The 22,161-nt window shown below is 36.5% G+C and overlaps 1 protein-coding gene across 8 annotated transcripts in view; it reads left to right on the plus strand.

The window, feature by feature from the left end:
- SCAPER (S-phase cyclin A associated protein in the ER) overlaps nucleotides 1–22,161 on the plus strand; it is a 589,310-nt gene that overhangs the window by 354,291 nt on the left and 212,858 nt on the right. For all 8 annotated transcript variants that reach the window (XM_033189309.1, XM_033189313.1, XM_033189315.1 and 5 more), the window contains exon 23: nucleotides 2,086–2,212. In XM_033189309.1, the coding sequence (XP_033045200.1) occupies nucleotides 2,086–2,212 (127 nt within the window). The remainder of the gene's footprint in view (nucleotides 1–2,085; nucleotides 2,213–22,161) is intronic.

A 22,161-nucleotide genomic window follows, 5' to 3' on the forward strand; every position in this document is an offset into this window, starting at 1 on the left:
TTAGAGACGGAGGTCTCACTCTTTTGCCTGGGCTGGAGCACAGTGGTGTAAGCTCACTGCAGTCTGGAACACCAAAACTTAAGCAGTCCTCCCACTTAAGCCTCCTGAGTAGCTAGGACTACAGGTGCACGCCACCATTGCCAGCTAATTATTTGTTTTTTATAGAAACTAGGTCTTGCTTTGTTACCCAGGCTGATCTCAGATTCCTGGCTTCAAGTGAACCTCCTGCCTTGACCTCCCAAAGTGCTGGGATTACAAGCATGAACCACCATCCCTGGTCTGGATATTGTTAAAATTAATGTAAAGAGGAAGTTTTCTCTGTAGGATATGAATTTATTAAATATCTAATGAGTGTACTTCTGTAAAAGTAGCATGCCACATGATAAGGATAAAGCAGTGAGCAGATAGGCGATCACTTCTCTCATGAAGTTAATACTCTGCTTCTGTACTATTCAATACAATAGCTTCTAGTCACCATGATGGACAGTGCAAATATAGAACATTTCTATCACTTCAGAAAATTCCCTTGTAAAGCTTTGCACAGAAGAAGCACACATTAAACAGTTAGTTCAATAAGTATTTTTAATTCTCTTGTGATGAGTGCTTTGAAGAAATAATCAAATCAGAGAAAGTAATGTTTGTGCTAAAAGCCGAGGGATAAATAGTAATGTTCTAGGTAATGTGGAAGTGGAGGAAGCATTTCAGAAGGAAAAGATGAAGAACATTTGCATAAAGACCTGAGACAGGAAGAAGAGAGAGCTTGAGATCCAGAAAGAACTCATACATACATCCTGTGTGGTGAAATTAGTCCTGCCTGAAAGGAATGACGGTAATAAGAGGAACAAAGAAGAAGATGGGTGAAATGCAGATAAGCTTGTAGATTTTATGGCCAAAAGTGAAAATTTTCTTGTTCCAATAACTTCTATTTTCTCTTTGAAATGTATGGTCATCTTATGAAAGCAAGAGAGAGAAAGGAAAGGGTGGAGTTTTGAAGAGAGTGGGGAATGTATGAAGCAAATCTTTGTGGACAGTGAGAGAATGAACACCCTAGAGAGATTTAGTAAGATCTTGAATCAGTAGTCCTACCAGTATTTTGCATGGTCTGACTCCCCCACCACCCCTACCCCCGCCAGATTCAGAAATGGAAAAGTCTGGCAGTTGTTTTCATTAATCCAGCTAAAGAAATTAATGCCTGCAAAACATTGAGAATGGCGCCTGGCCCATAGTAAGAGCTAAACAAACATTATTACCACTGCTGGGGTTTGTCTAAGAAGAGTGAAGAACAGAACAACAGACAGGAAATGTAGGACATTTGCAAGAAAATGATTATAATGATGTACTGTGAAATCTACCACAGATAAAAATTTAAGGCAATGGGGATAATATATAGGAGAAAAGTGGGGAGATCTGGTGAGCATCTGTTAGTGGATTCTCAAGCAAATAAGTGGAAAGCAGAGGAGGCTTGCTCCAAGAGTGAGGTGCATGAAACCAGGTAGGGGCCAGAAAGAAGTAATGCACACAGTGATCTGAATGAAGACTCTTATAGTCTAGGTATAATGTGGTGTTTCTTGGTGGAAAGCAAATAAGTGTTCTCTTCTAAGTAAATGATATGAGTAGCAGACAATCCCCAAACTGCCTGTAAACAAACATTTGGAAGGTCAGCTTTCTGAGAGTTTATAAAGCTAATAATATCCAAACCTATTTGAAGTTTTAAATCAAAGTATAAAAACCTGCTCAGGTTCTTACATTCATTTTCTCTATCATCCTCTCACCTTCTCCCGATCCTAGTTCTGTTCCGATTTAAGAATCTTATAGAAACTAAAGGCATCGATCGCTCTAGCTAAACCTGTAGATTGATAATATTATCCTTTAGTTCTGTTTTGTGCCATGAAGAGTGGATTGGTGGTCATGAATGTAAAATAACACCAGCTTTATTGGTTGTCTGCTTTTTTCTCCCCTCAGGTGCTCTGCGAAGCATTTTCAAATACAATACTCCAAGTAACTTGTGTTTCAAGATGTTTTGGGAAATGAAGCATTATAGTCTAATTCATTAATGTCATTCTTTCCTTTCATTTGGTATTAAAGGCTTCAGCGATTAGCCAAAGATCTTCTAAAACAACTACAAGTACAAGACAGTGGCTCATGGGCGAACAATAAAGTGTCTGCTTTGGATCGGACCCTAGGAGAGATCACTAGAATACTGGAAAAAGAGGTGTGTAACTAATCTCTGGTTTTTTAACCTTAATCTTTGTGATCCTTTCTCACTATGACAGTACATAGAGCTATAAGGCAGACTCAGTATATGCCTTTCTTTTGTTTTTTAAAGCTAGTTAATAATAGATGTATTTTTTTTTTTTTTTACTTTTGTTCTTTTCAGTTGTTTAAATGAAGTTATTTTCAGGTTTTTTAAATTGAAGTCCTCTTTAGGTCATGGTTTCCTCAGTCATATTTTCCCCACACAAACAAACTGAAATTATTTTGTCAGGAATCACAATAATAAAGATGTATGACTCTATAGCAGAAAATAGAAAACTTTGAATTATAAAGCCTAATAAATCACAACCAAATTTCTGCAAACACCAATATCCCCTGGTTCCAACAGATTTGGCAGTTTTCTTTAATGACTTAGAATCATTAAATATCTCAATTATAGTTTAAATATCCTCAGTGATTTTTAAAGTATTTATTATTCACTATAGGAAAATGTTAAATGTACAAAGAAGAAATAAAACTTCCTGTAATATCAACTGATAACATTTTATTGTATCTTCTTCTAAACATTTTATTGGACTTTTTAACATTGTTTTATCATGAATGCTTTATCATGTCTTTAAAAACCTTTAATGGAATGAACATATCACATTTTACATAAAGTATAATATTTAGGTGGTTTCTAATTTTCTATTTAAAGTAATGGCTGTTTTCATTTATTAGCTGTAGTTTTTGGTTTTTTGTTTTGTTTTGTTTTCTAGGTTTAAAGGTTATTATGTTATATTTGATATATACAGAAGAAATTGTAATAAAAATAATATAAATACAGTGAACAGCTGTGAACTCACCACCCAATTTAGGAGTAAGATTGTTACCACTACATTTGTGGTTCTCAATATGATCCTTTCTCACCCCATTCCTGTTTCCTTTAAAGGAAATACTGTACAGAATTAAAGGTGTATCATTGTTTTTTAGAAATAGCTTTATTGCTTTATCACGTAAATATATTGTTAAATAATGTTAGTTGGTTTTGACCTTCATAAAATACTGTACAGTAGACTTCTGCAATTATTTTTTCAGTCAAAATTATGGTTCTAAGTTTTTAGCCTTATAGCTGTTTTTCATTGCTTTTCTCTGCTGTAGAGTAAGTCCTTCGTTGTATTAATACTACAGTTTTTAAATCTGTTCTGACAATGGACATTTCAGAGAGAGAGAGTTTGTATTATGTATGTGAGAGAGAGAGAGAGAGTGCACGCAAGCATGGGCAAACAGTGCTGCTCAAACATTCTTGTATCAGAGTAAATAAACAAGAATTTCTTTAAAGCTGGGGGTCTCAGTCTTTCGTCTACATCAGAATTGCCTAGAGAACTTGTTAAAACACAGATTGCTGCCGCCGGCTCCTGCCCCAGATTTCTGATTAAGTAGGTTTAGGGTGGGTCTGGAGAATTTGTATTCCTAACAAGTTCCTAAGTCATATTGATGCTGCTAGTCCAAGGACCATATTATGAGAATCACTGCTGTAGTCTAGGGCATATGCCTCAATGGTGGAATTGTGGGGTTCTCAGGCATATGAATGTCCCTCTTTACAAGGTAGTGCTCAACTACATTTTGGCATCAGATAGTACAATAATCTGGAGAAACCGAAAGCAGCCTATTCAGTGTGGCATTATGGCAGAGCTGTAAAGTCAGTTCTTATGTGTAACACATCCCTTTCAGGATACCAGAGGTTCAGAAACTGGTAGTTGTCACACATTTGCTAGAATGCAGTATTTAAAGATTTAATGTGCTTTGGGAAAAATCTCTGATCTTTTTTAAAATTATTATATACTGATTATTTTTGTAAAGGATAGAGTACTTTGAAATAAAAGGCAATTGCTTGAAGACACTGCTACACGTATCTTATCTCATGAATATTGTTTTGGGTTAAAGTAATAGAACTTTTGAGGAAAAGGCAAAATGATCTATATAAGAAAGGTATTCAGTATCAAAATTTACCTAAAGTTACTTCATTCACAAAGGGGCAATTTACTGAAATACCTCTGGTTTCTTATAATTTGGGGGAGAAAAATGTTGTCTGGCTCCCAGTCTAAATGGTCTGTGTCAGGAACCTTGCTGTAAAGCTGTCCTCAGAGTATACACTGCAGGACCACCTAAGAGTTTAGACTTACCTACAATAAGATCCTTTTGCTACTTTTATACTAAAATCCTTTTTACCTAGCCAAGACACACTCACTTTATGAAGACTTCTGTAGAGTAATACTGACATTTCAGTGTAATTCAGCTGATGATATTTATGATTTCAGTCTAGGAATTGTAAATAGCCATTCCTTTTTGTTTGGAAAACTGTCTGGAGTAACAAACTCATTAGAGCCAAAGCCAGGTACCCAGTGTAGGATATTTGAAGACAGTCTAGAAGAGACAAGGTAAGACAGTAGAACTTGGGCAAGTGTAAGCACTAATGGAGGAATGGTGAGAGATAAATCTTGAGGTCTTTATTTGCTTAATTTAGACCTCAAAACATGGATGCTTTCTACTATTGCTTGACACAGTGTTTCTTTAGATAATTTTTCTAAAGTTCTGAGAACTACTTTAGACCTAATGGATTAAACTTGTGATGTATAGAAATGCTCTTGTCATGGAAGGGGTCAGGAAACTGAGGAGACCTGGATTTTGTAGTACTTACTATGCATTTCAGGTTCCTTCTGTTTTTTTGGGTTTTCTGATTTCATTCAGAAATTAAAAGTATGTAAGCTTTATTTATGTGTTATGCTTTTAAAAATATCTTAAGCCGCTTCTGTTTACTAACATACTTTGGTCTAGGGTACTGGTACCAACTCTCCCGACAAAAATATCTGAAAATGCTGGGTGGGGAAGAAAGCAGTTTTCTTAAAACATCAAATAGCTAAGAAGAAATTAAAGAATTCCCAGTCCAAGGAAAAAACAAGAATTTACAAAGTTGTGCTTATAACTTAATTGCCCCAAAAAGCATGTGCCAGATTGGCAAATGTGGGTTGTGGTTTATAGGCGTCATCGTGTAAGGTGATGAAAGTAAAAGTATAAGGGCTGCCTAAGTATGAGGTCTAATAGGAGATTTTTCCGATTTTCCTTTCATGAAGATAAGACCACATCACCCTACTCCATCATATAATGATGAACTTTTGCATCCCACTCTCAGGACTGTGAAGAAAGCACTTTGGCACAATGCAGAATTTATACCCATAGTCCAACCCCTGGCATAGATTTGTTGCTCAAATTCGCATCACCTGTATTATTTCAGACGGTGAATTGAGTTTAAAGTTGTCCTAGATTGACTTGTGGTGTCTTTAGGAATCAATTAGAAGAGAATACAAATCCTCATTGGAAGAAGACACCTTCATTCTAGGCCTCAGATACTTTCTGTTAAACAATTTTACAAGGACAAGTAGCCATAGTGAAAAGATAACCCCAAAAGTAAGTAAGTCGTGATGAGTAAGCAGAAACTAGAACTGCGAGGCTCTGTTATTACTAGTCACAGATTATAAAACTATGCTTGCTATCTTCTGAGGAAGTAAAAGGCAAGCTTGAAAATTTCTATAGGAATGGACTTAGCAGTAGTGACGGTAGGTGATTCAGAACTGTCCTTCCACTGATGACAATAAAACTAGATAAAATATGAAATAAAACTGAACTGCAAACAGGGTAATGAATAATTACTGGACCAAGATCCAGAAATTTGACATTTTTGGACTAGGTACCATTGATGATCCAAAAGAAGTGGACATGAGTTTGATTAGTTCCTTTGAGACTGTTTGCAGGACTGATGAGAAAAAAATATATTGGCATCTAGGACAATCAATGGTAGGGACTATGGCAAAAAAAAACTCATGTTTTGGTTTGGGATCTTAAAGGACTGTACAAGGAAAAAGGGTAGGCAGGAAGTACACCAGTCATTACACAGACAACTCAGTTTCAAATCATGTAGGTGGCTGGGAAAATCCAAATCACTGAAAAAAGATTAAAATGATTCTAAATTGCTAATACCCCAGGTGGCTAACAGAAGCAATTGGAAAATTTATTTTGGAGAAAGATAATAGCAACCTAAGTCTCAAATTATCTCAACAAAATAAATTTCAAATGTAGTGTTTGGCCAAGTAAGGTAATTAAGCATACAAAGGGACAAGACAACATGCATAAAAACCAATAGAAACAGACCTGCAGAGGCTCCAGAACTATGCTTATCATGATCAAAGATATAAATATTAATTGTTTTAAAAGATATATAGCACATTTGAGAAAAAATCAGAATTTGAGAAATGAACCTTTTAGTAATAAAAATTACAAAAATCATAGATGAGGTAACAGTAGAATAAGCCAAGCACTGGAAGATAGATCATAAGAAAGAATCCAGACTGAGCATGGAGAGAAAAAGATATGGGAAATAAAGAGAAGAGTATAAGAAGGATATAATATATGGTGAAAATGTCTGATTTCTGTATAATCAGAGCTCCAAAAGGAAAAAAGAAAAGAAAATAGGGCAGAAACAGTATTTGAAGTGATCATCATTTAGAACTTTCCAAAACTTACACATCAATTTACAGATTCAAGAAGCCCAATTATGCCCAAGCAGGGTAAATGAAAAGAAATCCACATTCGCAAATGTCACAGTGAAACTAAAGAAAGTAAAATTGTAAACCAATCTCATTCATAAATGTGGAGTGAGAATTTCTAAACAAAATTTTAGCAAACTGAATCATGCAGTATCATAAGGATAATATATCACAACAAAGTTGGATTTATTCAAGATACTTAAGTTTGCTTTAACATTGGAAAATTATGATATATTAACAGAAAAAAAGAAAAAATATCATCTCAAAAGACGCAGCAAAAGCGTTTGGTAAGTTCAGCATCAATTAATGATAAAGATTCATAGTAAACCAGGAATAGAATGGAATTTCCTTAATCTGACTAATTGAATCTACCAAAAAAATTATAGCAAAATAATATTTACTGGTGAAATGTTGAAAAATTTCCCTTTGAAATTGTGTACAAAAAGAGAATATTTGCTGGTCAACACTTCTGCTTAAAATGGGGGTTCTAACTAGTGGAAAAATAAATAAATAAAAGTTGTAATTTGAGAGAAAAAGTGAAATAGTCATTGTTAGCAAATGATATGTTATACATAGAAAATTTAAAATAATTTACAGATAAATATTAGCACAAATAAGTTAGATTCAAGGATACTAGACAATGGGCAGTATATAAAAATCAATTATATTTGTATATTACCAAAATATTAAATATCTAGGAGTAAATCTATAATGTTTATGGATTGGAAAACTCACTATGGTGTATTTTTCTTTTCTGCCCAAGCTTATTTGTAGATTCAGTGAAATCTCATTTAAAAGTCCAACACTTTGTTCTTTGGAAATTTTAAAACACTATTTAGAATTTCTAAAGAACAATATTTAGACGCAGATTCTAAAATATGGAATTTCAAAGATCCAATGAAACAGTGTGCAAAACCCTGTTGAAAAAGAACAATATGACCAGCACTTTGGGAGGCTGAGACGGGTGGATCACTTGACGACAGGAGTTCAAGACCAGACTGGACAACATGACAAAACCCCGCTTCTACTAAAAATAAAAAAAATTAACCAGGTATGGTGGTGGACACCTGTAATCCCAGCTACTTGGGAGACTGAGACAGGAGAATTGCTCAAACCCAGGAGTCAGAAGTTGCAGTGAGCCAAGATCGCGCCACTGCACTCCAGTCTGGGCAACAGAGCGAGACTTGTGGCGCGGGGGGAGAGGGAACGATACGGAAGATTTGCTCTACCAAGTATAAACACTTTTTATAAAGCCACAGTAATTAGGATAGTGTACTATTGGCGATAAGATGGAGAAAAAGAAGAATGGAACATAATTGAATTCGTAAACAGTACCATTTGTATATATATGCTTGATCTGTGACATGTGAGGTACTTGTCTATGCACATGTGGAAAAAGGAAGCACCACAGAACACTGTGGGAAAGTATGCTCTATTTAGTGAATAAAGGCTATAATGATTGAATATCCTTGTTTTTTAAAAAGAGTTACCTCTATCTCACATCATAAACAAAAAGTTAATTCCAGATGGATCTAAATATGAAAAGAAAAAACTAATTTTTAGAAGATAATATAGACTAATCTCTTCTTTACCTCGGAGTTTTACCTGGACAAGAAAATGACACAAAAGAAATTAACAATAAAGGGAAACTTGATAAATTGGGCTGCATTAAAAATAAGAACTTTTGTTCATCAAAAGATACCAGGAAGAGAGCAACAAGACAAGCAATAGAAGGGAAGAATATTTTTTATATATATAATCAACAAAAGAGTGGCATCTAGAGTATGTAAGGAATTCCTACAAATTAATGAGATGCAAAAACAGACTAAACCAGTAGGATAATGGTCAAGAGAATAGGCATTCTGAAAGAAATCCAAATAGCTAAAAAATAAATGTGTAGATAGTCAACCTCTTTAATAATCAGGACAATTCAAATTAAAAATTCAGTGTGATAATGTGATTCACTTATCAGAATGACAAAAATTAGATTGAAAATACCAAGTATTGGCAAAGAACTAGAGCAATGGGAACATACAGACAATGTTCGTGATAACATAAGTTGAGCCTACCATGTAGCAAACAGTCTACTGTTGTCTACTAAATTTGTAGACATGTGTATCATATTTCACTTTTAGGCATATACTCCATGGAAAGCAATGCATATATCCACCAGGCAAGATATACACAAATGTTCAATGGCAGCATTGTTTATAATCACCACATATGGAAAATAGTGCAAGAATCCATCAATAGCTGGAGATACAAATTATGGTATGTTCATATAATGGATTATTATTCAACAATAAAAATGAATGAACTACATCTATGGATAACAGTATGTATGTCACAAACTCTCTTTAGTGAAACAAGTCACCAAAAAATATACTGTTACAATTGCAGTCATATAAAGTTCAAGAAAAGGCAAAAGGACCTGTGTTGTTTTGGAATAACACATAGGTGGTAAAACTGTAAAGAAAATAGAAAAAGAAATTTCCTAAAAATCAGGATCGTGATTGTTCAGAGAGAAGGTTGAGATGTGTGGTCAGAAAGAGTCATATTAGGTGGCTTCCTCTGTGCTTCTAGTTTTCTTTTTCTTGACTGGGTACTGGTTACACATTGTTCAAATTAAAATTATTCTTAAAATTATTCTGTAAAATTAAAATACAGGTTTGCTGTTTTTTCTGACTTTTCTGTATGTTTATGTTTAACAATAAAATTAATTTTCAGAATTTAAGGTAAAATAAATTGCTCCAAATGAAAGACCCTTTTATTGAAGAAATGTTCAATTATTTCAAAAAAGAGTTTAAAAAAATACTCTTACATATGCAAAAGCATTTTCCTTATTCTTACCATTGTGTTAAATTTGGTCCAAGTCAATGTGATCTGTATTTGCATTGACTTTTCTCATTACTTTGTGATGATAAACATTACATTTAAGTTTGGATAGTAACAGCATCCCAGAAGCTTTTCTGTGGTTTATCAGTAACATGAGACATGTGTATGCTGTTACTATAAGTAAACAGTTTAAGCAGATGGATTGGACATGGAGTTTGTCCAATTGCCTTTCCTGACTTTATAGAATCCTGCCAAATTTAAATAGAGATTCAGCTGTGACTGTTTTGAATCTGAATAAGCAAATGACATAGCTGGCAGCATTGATGATTTGAAGTGAATTGCGATATTTGAAATCACAATTTACATTGTAATACCTATAGCAAACCATGCCATGCTTTGGTATTTTCAAAACTTATCTTGTAAAATTCCATTCACAGATACCTGTGTAAGGTAGAAAGGTAGAAACTCTTCCCTACCATTTTCCTCTTTTTGCCAACTGTTGTGACTGTGTAACACATAGTTACATAGTCTAGGCTCAGAGAGATAAATCAGGAAGCTTTAAGAGCTTTTTCAACCTAATTATATTCAGAAAACTGTGTTCAGGTCCTGCTAGACACTGCCTGTCTTCCAAACCCCATGGTTTTGCTTCTCATATTTTCAGCTAGAATTCTTCAGCTGAAGAAATGGGAAGCATTCAATACTAGGAATCTCTTCTTTTGATCCCTTCACTATGTTCTCAGCTTACATGGTTGTTTCCTCATTGCAACTGATACATAACTGAATATAGCTGGCGTGACACCCATGTTTTGTCAGAAAGTGACAAGTATATAGCCCAAAGTAAAATGAAGATGTTTTTCAGACGTTTTTCAGCTAGCCTCCCTTGGAAGACTACTATAAAGAAAAATTGAATTGTTATTTCATGAATATGACAGATTTAACTTATAAATGGTTTGTATTTTTAAAAAAGAAACAACAAAAAGCAGGTGTTGAGAGAAGGATAACTTACTGGAAAGGGGCATAAGGAAATTTCTAGGGTGATTAAAAAGTGTTCTGTATTTTGTTGTAGGTAGTGGTTAGATAGTTGTGTGCAGTAGTCAAACTTCATCAAACTGAGTGTATAAGCATTCCTTTTTCCCCACAACCTCACCAGCATCTGTTATTTTTTAACATTTTAATCATAGCCATTCTGACTGTGTGAGATGATATCTTATTGTGGTTTTGATTTGCATTTCTCTAATGATCAGTGATGTGGAACTTTTTAAAAATGATTGGTGGCTGCCTGTATGTCTTCTTTGGAGAAGTGTCTGTTCATGGCCTTTGCCCACTTTTTAATGGGGTTATTGGTTTTTATCTTGTAAATTTGTTTAAGCTCCTTATAGATGCTGGGTATTAGGCCTTTGTTGGATGCATAGTTTGCAAAAGTTTTCTCCCATTCTGTAGGTTACCAACCTTCCTTCCCAGAGATGAGGCCTACTTCATTATGGTGGATAAGCTTTTTGATGTGCTGCTAGATTTGGATTGCCAGTATTTTGTTGAGAATTTTGCATTGATGTTCTTCAAGGATATTGGCCTGAAGTTTTCTTTGTTGTATCTCTTCCAGGTTTTGGTATCAGGATAATGCTGACCTCATAGAATGAGTTAGTGGGGAGTCCCTCCTCCTCAATTTTTTGGAATAGTTTCAGTAGGAATAGTACCAGCTCTTCTTTGTATACCTGATAGACTTCAACTGTGAATCCTTCTGATCCTGGGCTTTTTTGGTTGGTTGGCTGTTTATTACTGCTTGCATTTCAGAGCTCATTATTGGTCTGTTCAAGAATTCAGTGTCTTCTTGGTTCAGTCTTGGGAGGGTGTATGTGTCCAAGAATTTATCCACTTCTTCTAGATTTTCTAGTTTATGTGCATAGAGGTATTCATAATATTCTCCAATTGTTGCTTGTATTTCTCTGAGTTCAGTGGTATTTTCCATTATGATTATGTAAACTAACTATTTTTGGACTATTTAAAAATGTATCTTTGAAACCCCTTGCCTTATATAATACAGTACACAGATACTTACTTGCACAAAATAATGAAAACTATGAAGGCAAAACCTCAGTGACTACTAATTGAGAAATAGGACATTGTCAGCATTCCAGAATGCTTTTGTGTGCTCCTGTTTATTTTGCTAATCACACTCATTTCTCTGCATTTTATGATAAAGTATTAATTTGACCTTTTAGAAGTGACTTCCTTTTCTTTATGGTTTTATCACTTAAGGATCTGTTTCTAAACACCATCTGTTAGTTAAACACGTCTAGTTTTGAACTTCATGTAAATGGAATCCTACTGTCTATATTTTGATGACTTCCTTCTATCAAAATTATGTTTTTGAGAATTTATGTTGTACAGTTTTGTTTCCATTACTGTATAGTGTGCCATTGTATGAATTTGTCACAGTGGTATTTATCCATTCCACTGTTGACGGACATTTGGATTATTTTTATGAAAAATGTGCCTGTAAGCATGTATCCTGGTATTCGTGCAAAAATTTCTCTAGCAAGCAAAGTTCCTGGGTCATAACATATGCCTCTCTTTATCTTTTCTTGATAATGCTAAACAGTTTTCCAAGAAATTGTACCAATTTGCATTTCTGCCAGCAGTATATAAAAGTCTTGTTGCTTCCTTTCTTTCCAGCACTTGTTATTATCAGACATTTTGATTTTTGCTACTCCTGTATGTAGACAGTGAGATCTTGCTGAGATTTTAACGTACAGTTGTCTTTTGGCAGATAGGTTCAGGCATCTTTTCATATTTATTGGCCATTTGGGATTCTTCTTTTGTAACATGCCTGTTCAAATCTTTTACACATTTTTCTACTGATTGTTAGCATTTCCTTTGTGTTCTGGACACTAGTCCTAGATTGTTCAAATATATTAAACATATCTACTCCTGTTATTGAGCTGTGTTTTTATTGTCTTTTGGTTCCTTTGATGAACAAAAGTTCTTAATACTAGTGTGTCAGATTTATCAATATTGTCTTTTATAAAGATTGTTTTTGCTCTCCTTTTAAAATATCCCATCGCAAAGTTAAGAAGATATTCTTGTATTTTTAGTCTCTTGTACATTTGGTATTAATTTTTTTTTTTTTTTTGAGATGAAGTTTTGCTCTTGTTGCCCAGGCTATAGTACAATGGTGCAATCTTAGCTCACTGCAACCTCCGCCTCGTGGGTTCAAGTGATTCTCCTGCCTCAGCCTCCAGAGTATCTAGGGGATTACAGGCACCCACCACCATACCCGGCTAATTTTTTGTACTTTTGGTAGAGATGGGGATCACCATGTTGGCCAGGTGGGTTTCGAACTCCTGACCTCAGGTGATCCACCTGCCTTGGCCTCCCAAAGTGCTGGGATTACAGGCATAAGCCACCACACCTGGCCTCTGCCTCATATTTAAAAAAAAAAAAAAAAAAAAAAAGTAATACTGGGAGGCGAAGTTTGCAGGGAAGCAAAGGTTTCAGTGAGCCAAGATTACGCCATTACACTCCAGGCTGGGCAAAAAGAGCAAAACTCCATCTAAAAAAAAAAAAAACAAAAACAAAAAAAAAGTGAGGTAGAGACTTCATTTTGTTTTTCTTGCCCTTGTAGATGCATGATTTCTTGAGTGTTGTTTATTGAAAAGGCCAGTTTTAATACTTGTATTGTACCTACACACTGTGATTAACCACCCCTCCCTAAAACAGTGCTAAGGAAAGTTACTCAAAGCTGGTAAAATAGCATACTTCCCTCAGGTATCGGTTTCATTCAAACATTTCAGGGAACAAAAACATCCATGTCCAAGTATGAATCTTGATGCTAGCTGCCTTCAGTTCAGCTCAGTTCTTTTTAATTAGTAGACTCCATGACATACCCTGTCTATTAACTAATGCAGGTAGAAATTTTTATACTCCTAAGTTTTTGTCCATACCTGTGCAAAAGATACTAAAAATATCTCTTGAAGAAAGGTAGTATATAAAATACTTGTGGTAAAATAATTTTTAAAGAAAATTTCAACCAGGCATGTCAATTAGTACAATAGGTAAGAAATATCATGAAAATGATATTTGAGAGCCAGAAGTAGGACCATTAATTATTTAATCTTAATTTTAAGTAAATACATTATAAGAGGCTCTTTTGGCCCAACATGTGACATTGAGTGATTTTATTTCTCAGTAAGCAGATGTGCTTATTGAGGTTTCTGCTTATAACAGCCTGGTAGTATTCCATCATGCTAACTCTCTGGCTATATTCTACTCTAAGCTCACCTTAGTGATTGATTGCCTCATGCAGTGAGTAAATACTTACTGGTTTTAACCACATTTATGTAAGTCTGGGTTCTCGGAAATAACGACACTAAAGAAAATGAGAGAGATTGCCCATGTATGGATCTTGATGCTAACTGTCTTCAGTTCAGCTCAGTTCTTTTAAATTAGTAGACTCCATGGCAGATACCCTGTGTATTAACTAATGCAGGTAGAAAACTCATTTCTCCTTAATATAACACATTATTTTCTAATTATGATAAACATGGGCCACATGGAAAAAATTGAGAAGTCTTGAAGGTATTTCTTTCTAGTACTAGGTGTATATCCCCCAGCCCTGCATCCCTGGGAATTCACTTTTCTCTGATATTACAGAGTCATAAATGGATACTTGGAGATCTGTACTCTAGTAAATCATCTAGCTTATTTTCTATTCCGTTCCCAGGAACTATGAAGAAACAGGATTGTTGAAAGCAATGATGTGGGTTGGATTTGGATCATCATTGGGAAGGTATTTAGGGAAGCAGTTAAGAGCGATATTGAAAGCATGGACCTAGAACTTACTGTTTTGTTATTGTGTGACCCTGGACAAGTTTATTAATTTATCTGGGTGTCAGTTTCCTTATCAGTAAAATGTAAGATTTTGACACATCCCGAAGAATTGTGTGGCTATTAAATGAAATATTGCATGTTAAACTCCTGGCAATGAGTATGCAGTCAGCAAGTGTTGAAACAATGTAATGCACCTGTTGAGAGTACAGGCTTTGTAGTTATGGGCCTGAATTCAAATTCCAAATAGATCATGTATTAGCTCTGTGAGTTCACCAAGGTTTTATTAAGCTTTGTAAGCTTCAGTTTCTGCCTTTGAAAAGTAGGATAGGATTACTCCCTTCAGCCTCCTTCACAAGGGTATTAATTCTGTTCCCAAGATTGGAGACCTCCTAAATTACTTCCCCAAAGGACCCACACCCAATGCTATCACACTGGGGATTAAGTTTCTACACATAAATTTGGAGAGGGTGCACACAAGCATTAAGACCATAGCAGAAAGCTAATAAGAGAGAAAAAAAAAAAGTCAATGGGAATGACACCATAAATATTTGATGTGTGGGAATTTGATGTTTCTGTCAAAATAGTATAACTATTTTAACTTTCTTTACAAAGTAGTGAACATACACACACACATATACACACACACGCATATACAAGTTGTTGTTTTTCTTTAACGTTTAGTTTTAGAGGCATATATGCAGGTTTGGTACTTAGGTAAGTTGTGTGTGATGGGGATTTGGTGTACAGGTTATTTCATCACCCAAATAATAAGCGTAGTATCCAATAGGTAATTTTTCAGTCCTCAGCCTCCTACCAAGGTCCACCCTCAGGTAGGCCTTGGTACCTTTCGCTATCTTCTGAGTGTTCATGTTTACTTATATTTACAAATGAGAACATGTGGTATTTGGTTTTCTTTTTCTGCATTTGTTCACTTAGGATACTTAGGATATGGCCTCCAGTTCCATCCATGTTCCTGTAAAGGACATTGTATTAGTCTGTTTTATACTGCTACAAAGAACTGCCTGATATTGGTCAATTTATAAAGGAAAGTTTGATTGACTCACAGTTCCTCATGGCTGGGGAGACCTCAGGAAACTTACAATCATGGCAGAAGGCAAAGGGGAAGCAAGGCACCTTATTTGCAAGGCGGCAGGAAGGAGAAGTGCTGAGCGAAGGGGAAAGAGCCCCTTATAAAACCATCAGATCTTGGCCGGGTGCAGTGGCTCACAACTGTAATCCCAGCACTTTGGGAAGCCAAGGCAGGTGGATCACTTGAGGTCGGGAGTTTGAGACCAGCCTGGCCAATGTGGTGAAACCCCGTCTCTACTAAAAATACAAAAAAAAAAAAAAAAAGGCTGGTTGTGGTGGTGGGCACCTATAATCCCAGCTACTCAGGAGGCTAAGGCAGGAGAATTGCTTGAACCTGGGAGGCGGAGGTTGAAGTGAGCCGAGATCACGCCACTGCACGCCAGTCTGGGCAACAGAGCAAGACTCCATCTCCAAAAAAAAAAAAAAAATCAGATCTCATGAGAATTCACTCACTATCACAAGAACAGCTTGGGGGAAACCACCTCTATGGTTCAATTACCTCCACCTGGCCTCTTCCTTGACATGTGGGGATTATGGGTATTACAATTCAAGATGAGATTTGGGTGGAGACACAAAGCCTAATCATATCAGACATGATCTCATTCTTTTTATGGCTGTATAATATTCCATGGTGTGTGTGTGTGTGTGTGTGTGTGTGTGTATGTGTATGTGTATATCACATTTTCTTTATCCAGTCCACCATGAATGGGCACCTGGATTGAGTCCTTGTCTTTGCTCTTGTGAATAGTGCTGTGATGAACATACATGTGCATGTGTCTTTATGGTAGAACAATTTATATTCCTTTGGATATATACCCAATAATGGGATTTCTGGGTCAAATGGTAGTTCTAAGTTCTTTGAGAAAGCATCACAACTGCTTTCCACAGTGACTGAACTAACTTACTTTCCCACCAACAGTATATAGGCATTTGCTTTTCTCAGCAACCTCACCAGCATCTGTTCATTTTTGAATTTTTAATAATAGCCATTCTGACTAGTATGAGATGGTATCTCATGTAACTCACTGATTTGGATCAATGAGATCAATGGTATCTCATTGCTTTGGATTTCTCTAATGATTAGTGGTGTTGAGCATTTTTCACATGCTTGTTGTCCACATGTATGTTGTCTTTTTAGAGGTGTCTGTCCATGTCCTTTGCCCACTTTTTCTTTGTTTTTTGTTTGTTAATTTATTAAGTTCCTTATGGATCCTGGATATTATACTTTTGTTAGATGCATAGTTTGCAAATATTATCTCCCATTCTGTGGGTGGTCTTTTTACTCTGTTCATAGTTTCTTTTGCTGTGCAGAAGCTCTTTAGTTTAATTAGATCCCATTTGTCAGTTTTTGATTTTGTTACAACTGATTTTGTGGTCTTAGCCATGAAATCTTTGCCAGGGTCTGTGTCCAGAAGGGTATGTCCTAGGTTTTCTACTAGGGTTTTTATAGTTTGAGATGGTATATTTGAGTCTTTAATCCATTTTGAGTTGATTTTTTTATATGGTGTAAGAAAGGCGTCCAGTTTCAATCTTCTGCGTATGGCTAGCCAGTTGTCACAGCACCATTTATTGCACAGGAATCCTTTACCTATTGCTTGATATTGTTGACTTTGTCAAAGATTGGATGGCTGTAGGTGAGCAGCTTTATTTCTGGGCTCTCTATTCTGTTCAATTGGTCTATGTATCTGTTTTTGTACCAGTACCATGCTGTTTTGGTTATGATATTAGTCTGTTCTCACATTGCTATAAAGAAATAACCTGATACTAGGTAGCTGATAAAGAAAAGAGGTTTAATTGGAAGCATGAGTCTGTCATCTGCTCAGCTTCTGGGGAGGCCTCAGGAAACTTACATTCATGGTGGAAGGCAAAGGGGGAGCAGGCATTTCACATGACCAGAGCAGGAGCCGAGAGAGAGAGTGCCACACACTTTTAAACAACCAGATCTCACAAGAACTCACTATCTCAAGGACAGCACCAAGAGGGTTGGGGCTAAACCATTCATAAGAAGCCCACATGATCCAGTCACCTCCTACAAGGCCACACCTCCAACATTGGGGATTACAATTCAACACGAGATTTCGTGGGGACACAGAGCCAAACTATATCAGTTACTATAGCCTTGTAGTGTAGATTGAAGCTGGGCAATGTGATATCTCCAGCTTAGTTCTTTTTGCTTAGCATTGCTTTGGCTACTGGGGCTCTTTTTTGGTTCCATATGAATTTTAAAATAGTTTTTTTCTAATTCTGAGAAGAATGTCATTGGTACTTTGATAGGAATAGCATTGAATCTGTAAACTTCTTTGGGCATTATGGCCATGTTAATGTTGATTCATCCTGTGGATGAGCATGAAATGTTTTTCCATTGTTTGTGTCATTTCTGATTTCTTTCAACAGTGTTTTGTAAATTTCTTTGTGGAAATTTTTCACCTCGCTATTTGGCTATACTCCTGGATTCTTTATATTTTTTGTGGCTATTGTGAATGGATTACACTCTTGATTTGGCTCTACATCTTGATTGTTGATGTATAAAAATGCTTCTGATTTTTATACATTGATTTTTTTTATCCTGACACTTCCTTGAAGGTGTTATTAGACATAGGAGCTTTTGGGCAGAAACTGGGATTTTCTAGGTATAGAAGCATATTGTCTACAAACAGAGATAATTTGACTTACTCTCTTCCTATTTGGATGCCTTTTATTTCTTTCTCACACCTGGTTGCCGTGGCTTTTTTTGATTTGGCTTATTACTGATTCAGTTTCAGAACTCATTATTGGTCTGTTCAGTCTTTCAGTTTCTTCCTGGTTCATCTTTGGAGGTTGTATGTTTCCAGGAATTTATCTGTTTCTTCTAGGTTTCCTAGTTTGAGTGCATAGAGGTGTTCATAATAATTTCTGAGGGTTTTTTATACATCTGTGGGTTAGTGATAATGTCCCCATTGCCATTTCAGATTGCATTTATTTGGATCATCTCTTTTTTTATTAGTCTAGCTAGCGATCTATCAATTGTATTTTTTCTTTTAAAGAACCCCCTTCTGAATTTACTGATCTTGTGTATGATTTTTCACATTTCAATTCCATTCAGTTCAGCTCTGATTTTGTTATTTCTTGTCTTCTCCTAGCTTTTGGGTTGATTTGCTCTTGTTTTTCTAGTTCATTCTGGTGTGGTGGTAGGTTAATGCTATAAACTTCCCTCTTACACTGCTTTAACTGTGTTGCACAGATTCTGGTATGTTGTATCTTTCTTCTCATTAGTTTCAAAGAATTTCATTTCTGCCTTATTTTCATTGTTTAGCCAGAAGTTGTTCAGGAACAGGTTGTTTAATTTCCTTGTGATTATATGATTTTCTATGGTCTCTTCAGCAGCACATATACCATGTATATGGTTTTCAGTGACCTTCCTAGTATTCGTTTCTCTTTTTATTGCACTGTGGTCTGAGAGTGTGGTCAGTATGATTTTGGGATTTTTTAATTTGCTGAGAATTGTTTTATGGCTGATTGTGTGGTCAGTTTTCTAGTATGTACCATGTGCAAATGAGAAGAATGTATATTCTGTTATTTGGGGGAGGAGAGTTCTGTTCATATCTATTAGGGTCATTTGGTCAAATGTTGAGTTCAAGTCCCAAACATCTTTGTTAGTTCTTTGTTTCAATGATCTGTCTAATACTGGCGGTGCAGTTTGTTGAAGTCTCCTACCATTGTTATGTAAGTTTCTTTCTAGGTTCCTAAGAATTTGTTTCATGAATCTGGATGCATATATATTTAAGATAGTTAAGTCTTCTTGTTGAATTGATTCCTTTACTATTATGTGTGCCCTTCTTTGTCTTTTTTTTTCATTGTTGCTTTAAACTCTGCTTTGTCTGAAATTAGAAAGCAACCCCTGTTTTTTTTTTGTTTTCTGTTCGCTTGGTTGGTAGATTTTTCTCCGTCTTTTTTCTTTGAGGCTATGGGTGTCATTGCATGTGAGATGAGTCTCTTGAAGACAGCATACAGTTGGGTCATGCTTCTTTATCCAACTTACCCCTCTGTGCCTTTTAATTGGGGCATGTAGCCTATTTCCATTCAAGGTTAATATTGATATGGGCAGATTTGATCCTGTCATCTTGTTGTTAGATAGTTATTATGCATACTCAATTGTGGAGTTGCTTTGTAGTGTTAGTGTCTGTGTACTTAAGTGTGTTTTTTGTGGTGGCTAGTAATGGCCTTTCTATATTTAGCACTCCTGTAAGGACTTTTTGTGGGGGAGTTCTGCTGGTAATGAATTCCCTTAGAATTTGCTTGTCTGAAAAGGATGTTATTTCTCTTTGGCTTATGAAGCTTAGTTTGGCTGGATATGAAATTCTTCACTGGAGTTTTTTTAAAGAATGTTGAATATATGGCTGGGTGCAGTGGCTCACACCTGTAATCCTAACACTTTGGGAGGCCAAGGTGGGCAGATCAGTTGAAGTCAGGGGTTCAAGACCAACCTGGTCAACATGGCAAACCCTGTCTCTGCTAAAAATACAAAAATTAGCTGGGCATGTTGGCATGTGCCTGTAATCCCAGCTCTCAGGAGGGTGAGGCAGGAGAATCACTTGAACCCGGTAGGCAGAGGTTGCAGTGAGCCGAGATCACGCCACTACCACTGCACTCCAGCCTGGTGACTCTGTTCCCAAAAAAAAAAAAAAAAAAAAGGAATGCTGAATATAGGCACCCAATGTCTTCTGCCTTGTAGGATTTCTGCTGAAAGGTTCACTGTTACCCTGATGTGATTCCCTTTGTAAGTGGCCTACCCCTTTTCTCTAGCTGCCTTTTCTGTTTCTTCTTTTTTTTTTTTTTTTTTTATGTCTACCTTGGAGACATGAAAAATAGCCAAAGCAATGATAAGTAGAAAGAACTTAAGCTGGAGGTATCATACTACCCAACTTCAAACTATACTACACTTAGAGAATCTGATGACTGTGTGACATGAGGGATGGTCATCTTGTATACTGTCTCATAGTGGTTCTCAGCATTTCCTGAATTTTAATTTTATTCCTATCTAGAGAGTTCGGGGAAATTTTCATGGATGATATTCTCCAATGTATGTTTTCCAGGTTGCTTGCTTTCTCTCCCTCTCTTTCAAGGACATCAGTGAGTTGTAGACTTAGTCTCTTTATGTAATCCCATATTTCTCAGAGGTTTTGTTCATTCTCTAGTGGTTTTTCTTTATTTTTGTCCCATTGAGTTATTTTGGAGAACCAGTCTCCAAGTTCTGAGATTGTTTCCTCAGCTTGGTCAATTGTACTGTTAATACTTGGTGGTTATCTTATGAAATTCTTGTAGTGTGTTTTTCAGCTCTATCAGATCAGTTTGGTTCTTTCTTTCTTTTTTTTTTTAATTATACTTTAAGTTCTAGGGTACATGTGCATAACGTGCAGGTTTGTTACATATGTACACTTGTGCCATGTTGGTGTGCTGCACCCATCAACTCGTCAGCACCCATCAAGTCATCATTTATATCATGTATAACTCCCCAATGCAATCCTTCCTCCCTCCCCCCCTCCCCATGATAGGCCCCAGTGTGTGATGTTCCCCTTCCTGAGTCCAAGTTTCCTCATTGTTCAGTTCCCACCTATGAGTGAGAACATGCGGTGTTTGGTTTTCTGTTCTTGTGATAGTTTGCTAAGTATGATGGTTTCCAGCTGCATCCATGTCCCTACAAAGGACGCAAACTCATCCTTTTTCATGGCTGCATAGTACTCCATGGTGTATGTGTGCCACATTTTCTTAATCCTCCTGTATTGTTTTATTATATTCCTTAGATTCCTTGGATTGGATTTTGACTTTTTCCTGAATCTTGATCTTCATTCTTGTCTACATTCTGAATTCTATGTCTGTCATTTCAGCCATTTGAGCCTGGTCAAAAAACATTGCTAGGTAACTGGTATAGTCATTTGTAGTTAAGAAGTCACTCTGGCTTTTTGAGTTGCCAGAATTCTTGCACTAGTTCTTTCTAATCTGTGTGGGCTGATGTTCCTTTAATCTTTGAAGTTGCTCCTTTGAATGAGGTTTTTTTGTTTTTATGTTTTTTATCTTTTTTGATGATCTTTGGATTTGACTGTGGTATAATGTGGGTTCTGTTGACTAGCTTTGATTCTGGAAGATTTCAGAGGGCCAAGGCTCAGCTCAGGACTCCGTGGCTGTGTGCTCTTACTCTTGGGGGCTGGGACCAAGCCCTTGGCTTTGTTCTCTATCCCCTTGAGGTTAGGAACCTGCTGTGCTGGAGGGGCCTAGGTATTCCCTAGTCTTCTGGCCCCAGTACTCCATCGAGTTGTGCCAAAGTGCTTTGTAGGGGTAGTGGCAGCGAGATCTGTGCTCATTCATGTGTGCCAGCAACTGTGGTGGCACAGCAAGATGCACGTACATCAGCTATAAGGGACACGTGCGGGAGTAGGGCAGAAACATCCACGCATACATTCCTGCCATCTGTGGTGACACTGCCGGGTGTCCACATGTTGGCCATGTGGTGACAGGTGCTGGCATCTGTGCATGTACTTGTGCTGGTAGGGGCAGGGGCACTGTATACACACTAAGGCGGCACAGGTGGAGCGCCCGCAGGGGCTGGGTTCTGGCATCTGCACAGGTATTTGCAATG

This window comes from Trachypithecus francoisi, unplaced genomic scaffold, assembly GCF_009764315.1.
Source record: "Trachypithecus francoisi isolate TF-2019V2 unplaced genomic scaffold, Tfra_2.0 Lachesis_group3, whole genome shotgun sequence".
Classification (NCBI taxonomy): domain Eukaryota; kingdom Metazoa; phylum Chordata; class Mammalia; order Primates; family Cercopithecidae; genus Trachypithecus; species Trachypithecus francoisi.